The sequence below is a fragment of the Squalius cephalus genome, assembly GCF_949319135.1.
Source record: "Squalius cephalus genome assembly, contig: scaffold_62, whole genome shotgun sequence".
NCBI lineage: Eukaryota > Metazoa > Chordata > Actinopteri > Cypriniformes > Leuciscidae > Squalius > Squalius cephalus.
In genome coordinates, this window is record NW_027645841.1 from 140,671 (window position 1) to 151,196 (window position 10,526).

At 44.4% G+C, this 10,526-nt stretch overlaps 1 protein-coding gene and 1 long non-coding RNA gene across 2 annotated transcripts; both read left to right on the forward strand.

The window, feature by feature from the left end:
- The first annotated feature begins 319 nt into the window (after positions 1 to 319).
- Positions 320 to 1,111, forward strand: LOC307154128. Its single transcript, XR_013820279.1, has 2 exons — positions 320 to 508; positions 834 to 1,111. It is a non-coding gene; the product is annotated as an uncharacterized lncRNA (long non-coding RNA).
- A 390-nt stretch (positions 1,112 to 1,501) lies between these two features.
- LOC307154127 (uncharacterized protein) lies at positions 1,502 to 3,008 on the forward strand. Its single transcript, XM_079898899.1, has 2 exons — positions 1,502 to 1,795; positions 1,994 to 3,008. Exons 1-2 carry the CDS (start codon positions 1,729 to 1,731, stop codon positions 2,578 to 2,580), a joined length of 654 nt encoding a protein of 217 aa, XP_079755025.1. The 5' UTR covers positions 1,502 to 1,728; the 3' UTR covers positions 2,581 to 3,008.
- Positions 3,009 to 10,526: the final 7,518 nt, after the last annotated feature.

A 10,526-nucleotide genomic window follows, 5' to 3' on the forward strand; every position in this document is an offset into this window, starting at 1 on the left:
TCTCTTTCCGTGGGTCTATGGAATTGTCAGTCAGCAGTCAATAAAGCTGACTTCATTCCAGCCTTTGCATCTCATTCTACTCTTAGTATTTTGGGCTTGACTGAGACCTGGATTCGTCCAGAAGACTCAGCAACCCCCGCTGCTCTCTCTAGCAATTTCTCCTTCTCTCACTCCCCTCGCCAGTCTGGGAGAGGTGGGGGAACAGGGCTTCTCGTTTCTAACAATTACAAATACTCCACGCTCTCTTCTCTATGCAACAACAACTCATTTGAATATCATGCTATTACACTTACAACTCCCATTAAGATCCACATTGTAGTCATCTATCGCCCTCCAGGTCAGCTGGGTAACTTTGTAGATGAGCTGGATGTGCTGCTGTCCACTTTCCCTGAAGACGGCACCCCACTTCTAGTCTTCGGTGACTTCAACATCCATCTCGAAAAGCCGCATGCAACGGACTTCATCTCTCTCCTAGCCTCTTTCGATCTCAAACGACTCATCACCTCAGGTACTCACAAATCAGGCAACCAACTGGACCTGGTTTACACACGCAACTGCACAACAGAGAACATTTTGGTGAGACCCCTCCATGTCTCAGATCATTTCCTCATTACTTTCAGCCTACAACTCTCTACCCCTGCACCACCACCCCAACCACCATTCACTTTCAGACGAAACCTGCGCTCACTTTCCCCCTCCCATCTTTCCTCTGCCGTGGCATCTTCTCTTCCCCCACCCTCACAATTCTCATCTCTGGATGTGAATACCGCAACGGACACCTTATGCTCCGCTCTAACCTCTTCTCTAGACAGTATCTGCCCTCTCTCCTCCAGGCCAGCACGCGCTGCTCCCTCCAACCCCTGGTTGTCTGAGGTTCTTCGTGAACACCGGACCAAACTCAGGGCAGCGGAGAGGAAATGGAACAAATCAAAAGACGCATCTGACCTGAGTACGTATCAATTTCTCCTCTCTTCCTTTTCTGTTGATGTTCATGCTGCAAAATCTTCTTACTTCCACAACAAGATCAACAGCTCCTCCAACACACGATTACTCTTCAAGACATTCAACTCTCTCCTCTGTCCACCTCCACCACCACCCGCCTCCTCCTTAACTGCTGACGATTTTGCGAACTTCTTCACCAACAAAACAACAGCTATCAGCAGTCAGTTCTCAGCACCACACACACAGGAACCCAGACCGACCCCTTCCACAACCAATATCCCTCTGTCCTCCTTCTCTTCGCTAACCGAGGAAGAAGTATCTACACTTCTCCTCTCCAGTCACCCTACCACCTGCCCTCTAGACCCCATCCCCTCACACCTTCTACAAGCCATCTCTCCCACACTTCTACCATCACTCACACACATCATCAACTCATCCCTCCATACTGGCACTTTCCCCACAGCTTTCAAGCAGGCTCGGGTTACTCCACTGCTTAAAAAACCAACGCTAAACTCATCCCTTGCAGAGAATTACAGACCTATCTCTCTCCTACCATTCATTGCGAAGACACTTGAAAGAGCTGTTTTCAACCAAATAACATCATTCTTGTCTCTAAACAACCAGCTGGATGTCAACCAATCCGGCTTCAAGAAAGGGCACTCAACTGAGACTGCATTACTGTCGGTCACAGAAGCCCTACGGATCGCAAAGGCTGCTTCCAAATCGTCAGTCCTCATTCTCCTGGATCTGTCTGCTGCCTTCGACACTGTGAATCATCAGATCCTCATGTCCACCCTCTCATCACTGGGCATCACAGGAACTTCACTCCATTGGTTTGAGTCCTATCTCACAGGTAGGTCCTTCAAGGTCGCATGGAGAGACGAGGTATCCAGAGCACATCAACTGACCACAGGGGTTCCCCAGGGTTCAGTTCTTGGTCCCCTCCTCTTCTCAATCTACACCACATCACTGGGTCACATCATACAGGCACACGGCTTCTCCTACCACTGCTATGCTGATGACACACAGCTCTTCCTCTCGTTTCAACCAGATGATCCCACAGTAGCTGCACGAGCCTCAAGCTGTCTGGCTGACATCTCCACATGGATGAAAGAACATCACCTGCAGCTCAACCTGGCAAAGACTGAGCTTCTCGTCCTCCCTGCCAATCCGTCTCTACAGCATGACTTCACCATCCAGCTAGATTCATCATCAATCACCCCATCAAGGTCGGTCAGAAATCTTGGAGTAACGTTTGATGACCAGCTGACCTTCACAGATCACATTTCAAAGACAGCTCGATCATGCAGGTTTGCACTGCACAACATCAGGAAGATCAGGTCTTTCCTAACTGAGCATGCAACACAACTTCTCGTCCAGGCCCTGGTCATCTCTAGGCTTGACTACTGCAATGCTCTTCTGGCCGGACTTCCAGCATGTGCAACCAAACCCCTACAGATGATCCAGAATGCTGCAGCTCGTCTTGTCTTCAACGAGTCCAAGAGGGCCCACGTCACTCCTCTGTTCATCTCTCTGCACTGGCTACCTCTCGCTGCTCGCATCAAGTTCAAGGCATTGACGCTTGCTTACAGATCTATCACAGGCTCAGCTCCCTCCTACTTTCACTCACTCCTATGAGTCTACATCCCTACCAGACGCCTACGATCAGTCAACGAGCGACGTCTCGTGGTTCCATCACAGAAAGCCACAAAATCACTTTCCAGAACATTCTCATTCACAGTTCCATGCTGGTGGAACGCGCTCCCCACCCTCATCCGGAATGCAGAATCCCCGACAACATTCAAAAGACAGCTGAAAACCTATCTATTCCGTGAGCACTTAACCTCATAAAAAAAAAAAAAAAAAAAAAAAAAAAAAATCCTATCCCTTTGAAACATCACTTATCAGGCTTACGCTACTCTGAATAATGCCTGAACTTCGTATTCTGAGCACTTCTTGCGTTGTTGTTGTTTCTGCCTCTTCATGATGACTCGCTTAATGTAGTCCTAATTTGTAAGTCGCTTTGGATAAAAGCGTCTGCTAAATGACTAAATGTAAATGTAAATGTAAGTATCTGAAGATGTAGATTCAGCGGAAGAAAGTATGTCTGTGTCTGATGCTGAGGACAGCAAAAAATCATCTTCCCCTTGCGGAACAGTAGTGAGTGTGATTGTGATGGTCTCATCTGGCAAGTTAATAACTTTAACTGTGCTCTTGTCTTTGATTTCTGAAGTTTCTGTTAAGTTCACAAACTCATTGTCGAAATCAATGTCTCTATACTGCAGCCTGAAATTTCCAGACAGGCCGAAGTGTCTTTCAATCTCTCCTTTAAGGTTCTCTATGGAATTGGGTATTCCATTGGGCAGAATTAATTTTGATGCATTGTCTACTCCAAATATGACTCTCAGAGTTGCAGACATCTTGTATTCATTCTGCAAAACAAAAGGAAAGTTTCTTTAAGAATAATTCACTTTGTCTCAAAAGGCCTATATGCCTCCTTTTCCCCCCAATTAACATATTTTTTTTATGATAGCCCTATGTAATAATAAAATGTAATTCGTTATTGTATTATGAATTTGAGGACACTTTTGCTACACAACATTATCTGATTAACCAATTAATTAGAGAAGTAAAGCCTCCACATACAATTTTAAAAATGTTTACCTGTCACATGTACAGTATGTGTGCTTATGTAACTGATGTGTGCAAGCTAATCATTCCAAAACAAAAATACAATGATGAGGACGACACAGACAGAATTATCTAAATGTTTGTCGATTACATCTTAGATGGTGACATGATGGCATGCAGAAATTTTCTTTTCTGGTTAGACCATCTGTAAATGTCTTTCACTCAAATTTCTTCACTACTTCAATGTATGAATGTATAATGTTGAAATAAAAAAAATACAAACATGTATTTTGTGGTAATGGCTTTTGTGGTAATACCTTCTTTAGGAGGTAAAAAAAAAAAAAAAAGATTGTTATTTAATAAATTAATCTGTGAATTGTTCTGTAACAAACATTTTACGCAGGCTTTAAGTAAATTTTTACCAACTATTAAGATGTTATTTGAAAAGTAAGTTGGTTGAAATTAAAACGTGATATCATTACCGAATTCAGGGGTGTTTAATAACTTCAATAGTTATCAAGGATTTAAGTTTTTCTTCAAACAAAAGTAATTTTCTGATAAATCATCTTAGGCTACACATACATGTGTTTTGTTGTATGCATTTTTAGGGTCGCTCAAAGCAAAGCTTTAAAGCTTAAAAACATAGCTAGATCTACATAGATGTTTTACACACGATAAGATATGTCAGGGAAAATAAAATATAAAATATACATTTTAGAGCTATTTACGGTATAATATAATGTAAATGTCTCGCATGAAGATGATGATTTAAACCATCATTTTATCAAATCAAGCCGAACTCCGCCAAGGACGGTCCTAAGCCCGGCTGAAAAAGGAGGAAGGTGGTCGCCCTGCCGAGGTGGCCAGAACTGGGAAACCAGGGAAACTAGGCACGAAACCGATGGAAAATCACGAATCAAATTTCACGTTGAATGCTACCGCATCCGGGGCAACCGATGCGCCAGCATTGGGGAACCTGGATGCTGGTGAGAAATATGCTACTGGTCGAAGAAATCAAAGAAAGATCGTTACGCCGAAAATGGAAATTCGAATTGCTGCATGGAATGTACGAACTGCTCACCATGTTGGCCAAAAAGAAATCATTGCTAAGGAGCTGCTGAGCTGCAAAATCGACATCGCAGCGCTATCGGAAGTACGGCTCACTGGATCAGGGCAGATGGTCGTTGAACCGCCATCTATCGACGACCAGATGACACTATACTACTCAGGTGGCGACAAACAAGAGGCGGGAGTTGGATTCATGGTTGCCCGCCGCATAGTCGGGGGTGTCGTCTCGTTCCAGCCGATCTCTGATCGACTTGCGGTCCTTACCATCAATGGCACCACCAAAACCCACCTTGTCGCCGTCTATGCACCGAACGAGACAAACCCGGAACCGACAAAAAATGATTTCTACAACCAACTGCAACTCACGTTGGACACGATCCCGCAGACCGAACTGATCATATTGGCTGGAGATTTCAATGCCCACATTGGCACTGATCGATCTGGCTGGGAGAACACAATGGGTTGTTTTGGACACGGTGTGATCAACGACAATGGTCTGCGCCTCTTGTCCCTGCCAGTGCCAACAGCTACATCATTGGGAATAGCCACTTTCAACATCCAAAGAAACACCAACTTACGTGGCGTAATCCAGCTGGCAACGACTCCGCGATGTTGGATTACATCCTGATCAACTCTCGTTTCCGATCATCACTCAAGGACGTCCGTTCGATGCGCGGCCCAGACTGTGGATCGGGTCATTACCTCGTGCGCGCTGTGATCAAGCTTCGACTACATAGAAACAACAGCAAATTGCGTCCATCAGCCAAGCTAGATTGGAAATGCTTGTTGGATCCCGTTCGCAAGACTGAATTCCAAATAGCACTATCCAACCGTTTCGCAGCATTGGCTCCATCCGAAGACGTCAACGTCGAAGAACAACAGCTTTCAAACGCCATCATGAAATGCGCAAAGGAATTGTGCCCTCCCGTTCGTCGCCGAACACAGACGTGGATATCGGATGAGTGTCTCAGTATGATAGACAAACGGAAGCGAGTGAAGCTGGTCGACTTCGAGCGATACCGCCAGCTCAATAAGGACATCCGATGCCAAATGAAAGAAGAACGAGAGGCTTACTGGAACCAAATAGCAGCTGACTTGGAGGTTGCGGCCTCAAAGCACGGGTACCACACGCTTTATCGAACCCTTCGACGATTGAGCGGAAAGGCTAAATCAACGAACGACAACATCCGGAAAGCCGAGGGTACCTTCGTACGATCATCGACGGAGCGTCTACAACGTTGGAGGGAGTTCTTCGAAACGTTGTACAATCACGACCCACCACAAGGAACTCCGGCGGAGCCGCCACAAATCGAGCCACCAGTCAAGTCAAGTCATCTTCATTTATATAGCGCTTTTAACAATGTAGATTGTTTCAAAGCAGCTTTACAGAGATAAACGTATAATTTATGGTAACAGAGATTGTTTTGGCTTTATAGCGGTTCTTTAGTAAAGTTATTTTCCAGCTAAGGTTAGTTATGATTGATTCGCTTCCGTCGCAACAATCATTTGTTATTAAATTAGGGGACGCTAAGACGACACAATTCTCTCTACATAGACTTTAAACGCGAACCTGTGAGAAACGCTGATGGCGTTCACATGCGCATTAAGAATTGGTTCTATAGTTATGTGCGTTTGAATATATGTGCGCAGGTTTGTAATTCCCTACAAACCAAGCCTAAACAAAGTACTGGTGTTTCCTTATAATTTTTGATACAGAATTTTATTTTATTTTACGCGAATAGAGTTTCCCGACAACGCTTTATCTGTAGAGTGGTAGTGGGATCCTCCATAGGGAGAGACTAGTTGGCACTTCAGCACTGCGTTGACATCGGGTCCAGGCGAAGGTCCTTCATCAGATCTGGATACGGCCTGGATCCGGCAGGCTGTGGGAAAACCTTGGGATAAACAAAGACACTAAAATTAGCGTAGATGCCATTCTTCTCATGATGAAACGAGTACATCAGGATTTATGGGAAGTGTTCCCGGTTCCAGCTGACCTAATCTATGCAGCCTAATATTGAATTATAGAAGTCTATAATGTATTATGTGAATGCTAGGTCAAAGAGATGTGTTTTTAGTCTAGCTTTGAACTGACAGAGTGTGTCTGCTTCCCGGACAATGGTAGGAAGACTGTTCCAAAGTTTTGGTGCTAAGTAGGAGAAGGATCTACCGCCAGCAGTCGATTTTGATATTCTAGGTATTATCAACTGGCCGGAATTTTGAGATCGCAATAGACATGAAGGACTATAATGCGTTAAGAGCTCGCTCAAGTACTGCGGAGCTAAACCATTTAGTGCTTTGTACGTGATCAGCAATATTTTAAAATTGATGCGATGTTTAATAGGGAGCCAGTGCAGTTTTGACAGAACCGGGCTAATATGGTCATACTTCCTGGTTCTGGTAAGAACTCGAGCTGCTGCGTTTTGAACTAGCTGTAGTTTGTTTATTAAGCGTGCAGGGCAACCACCCAGTAGAGCATTACAGTAATCTAGCCTTGAGGTCATGAACGCATGAACTAATTGTTCCGCATTTGTCAATGAGAGCATATGACGTAATTTAGATATATTTTTAAGATGGAAAAATGCAGTTTTACAGATACTAGACACGTGACTTTCAAATGAAAGATTGGTATCAAAGAGCACACCCAGGTTCCTAACCGACGACGAAGACTTAACAGAGCAGCCATCAAGTGTTAGACAGTATTCTAGGTTATTACGTGAGGAAGTTTTTTGTTCAATAATTAGAAACTCTGTTTTTTCAGAATTTAGAAGTAGGAAATTACGAGTCATCCAATTTTTTATATCTGCTATGCATTCCATTAATTTTGTGAATTGGTAAGTTTCATTAGGTTTTGAAGAAATACAGAGCTGAGTATCGTCAGCATAACAGTGAAAGCTAATGCCATGTTTCCTAATGATATCTCCTAAGGGTAGCATGTACAGAGTGAACAGCAGCGGTCCTAGTACTGAGCCTTGTGGTACGCCATACTGAACTTGTGATCGATAAGACATCTCTTCATTTACTGCTACAAACTGATAACGGTCAGATAAGTATGATTTAAACCATGCTAGTGCAATTCCACTAATGCCAGCATAATTTTCGAGTCTATTTAAAAGAATGTTGTGGTCGATAGTATCAAATGCAGCACTAAGATCGAGTAACACTAATAGAGAGACACAACCACGATCGGATGATAAGAGCAAATCATTTGTGACTCTAACGAGAGCTGTCTCGGTACTATGGTACAGTCTAAATCCTGACTGAAAATCCTCGCAAATATCATTTCTTTCAAGAAAGGAACACAGTTGTGAAGATACTGCTTTTTCTAATATCTTTGACAGAAAAGGTAGATTCGAGATCGGCCTGTAATTGACTAATTCTTTAAGCCAGCTTAAAGGTTTTTGGTACGTATCCTAGAGACAAAGATGAATTAATGATATTAAGAAGAGGATCTATGAGAGGTCGCGATGTCCGATGCCGAACCGACGCTCGTAGAGGTGAAGGCGGCCATCCGGACTTTGAAAAATGGCAAAGCACCTGGTGTGGACGCGATTACCACAGAAGCGATCAAGGCTGGTGGAGACGTTCTTCTCCAGCGAGTACACCTTCTCCTGCAAAACATCTGGCATACGGAGAAAATATCAACGACATGGAAAAAGGCCATCATCATCCCGATCTTTAAGAAAGGCGACAATCGGGAATGCCAAAACTACCGTGGCATTAGTCTACTCTCAATCGTCGGCAAGGTCTTCATGAAAGTTATCCAAGCACGCCTGCAGAAACACCGTGAGCAAACGAGTAGAGAGGAGTAATCCGGCTTCAGACCACAACGGGGGTGCTGTGACCAAATATTCAGTCTCCGCCAGGTGATGGAGGAACGAATTCGATGTGGAAAGCGGACGGTCATCGTCTTTATCGACTTTAGATCCGCCTTCGACTGCGTCGATTGGCAAGCACTTTGGACGACGCTGGAGACCGAGCACATCCCATCGAAAGTCATCAAGCTCCTGCAGGAAAACTACAATGGATCGTCAAGCCAAATACGCATCCGAAACGAACTATCTGCTGAACTTACCATCAACACTGGAGTACGCCAGGGAGACGTCGCCTCACCATTTCTCTTCAACATCGTTGTCGACGCAATCATGAGGAAAGTCTTCGAGGGTAGGCGAGGAGTCCAGTTCGACGAAAATGGCTCATCAGTAACGGATCTTATGTTCGCCGACGACAGTGGTGTGCTGGCCGAGGATGATGCCGAAGCCACAGACATTCTCTACGAGATCGCCGGCGTTGCCCAATCATATGGTTTAAAAATTAATGTTGACAAAACGAAGGTACTGACAACAGATGGATCGCCGGCCGACGTCAACCTCGACGGCATCCAGATTGAGCAAGTTCAAAAGTTTAAATACCTGGGCTCACTGGTTGAAGAGAGGAGAGTTGTGTCTACGGCGGAGACCCACAGTCGAATTGGCCAAGCAACCGCAGCATTCGCCTCGCTAAAGTGGTGTCTGTGGAAGCGAACCAATGTTTCTATCCCGACAAAGGTTCGCCTGTTCCGGACGCTGATCCTGCCGATTCTACTCTACGGATCCGAAACGTGGACGGTGCTGAAGGCGGACCTCAACAAACTCGAAGTTTTTCAAATGCGATGCCTGCGCCAGATCTTGCGAGTATCACTCGAGATTGCCTTCGAAATGAGGACATCCGGCGCAGATGCCAACGACAACCTCTGATCGAGGAACAAATCCAAAAACGACGACTGCGATGGTTTGGTCATACCTGCAGAATGAGTGGGAGCCGACTACCACACCAACTCCTCTGGCATGACCGACCCTCCCAGTGGAGAATCCAGCGAACGGCACCAAAGAAAACGTGGCTCAAACAGGTTGAGGAGGACATCAGGAATCGTAGACTAAATATCCACGACGCCAGAACGACCGCCTTGGATCGTCCCGCATGGAAGCGCCTCGTAAATGAGATTCGACAACCATTGGCACCCACAGCAGCGTACGGATTTAGGAGCCAATCCAGACCAAGCGCCAGCTAGGGATCAAAGAAAGAAAATCAAGCCAATTCATGCGAATACTGTGGTATATGAACAAAGAGAAGACCTAGAGTTCACTAACATCACAGCTAACTGTAGGAAACAGATATCCGGGGGAAAGTGTAAAACAAAACATTAGTGATGTTAAAATGTAAACAATTTCAAAAACAGGGTGTTTCAGAAGAAATGCAAAGATGTGCTTTTTACGAACGCCCGCTCGACATGTGACGTCACATCTCCGCGCTGCTGTTTTGGCGCGCATTATGGAAGTTTGAATCGTTCGAGTCATACACACAAGTGCAACGATGGAGCGCGTGAACACGAGCAGTGTGAGAGGATTCCTGAGATCTTGCGACGATCTGACTGAAAACATTCGCTGTTTAATACAGAAGAAACTCATCAAGAAGTACTTGAGCAGGTGATATTATGCACTTACGATTTATGTGTGGATTAAAGAATAGAATAAAAAATAGGCATTTAATGAAGACATATTTTATATTTTTTATATCATTGTAGAATGTATTTCTGAGCACCAGTCGTTCTCTCTCACTAGGACACACAATCCCATGCATGCCAAACTGTCTAAAATGGTGCCTTCGAAGGGCACTGGAGTTTTTAATCATTATCAACATATTTATTGATAAAAATAACTATAAAAGAGTTCCAAATGACACTTATTTTGAGCCCCACACTTTTAAGCACTCCAAAGTTCTAACTAGAGCAGGGGGTGGAGTTAAAAAGGAACTTTGTCTAGCCTTAATTTACTGAAGGCTATGGATGTTAGGTAAATATGTTTATTAAATTAATTCACAATATGTACACATTCATTATTATTCTT

Excerpts from the sequence above, each read along its gene's own strand:
- LOC307154127 (XM_079898899.1), top strand. The coding sequence starts at position 1,729 with ATGTCCACCCTCTCATCACTGGGCATCACAGGAACTTCACTCCATTGG. Across the intron at positions 1,796-1,993 it reads GTTTGAGTCCTATCTCACAG|ATGATCCCACAGTAGCTGCA; the intron begins GTAGGTCCTTCA and ends CGTTTCAACCAG.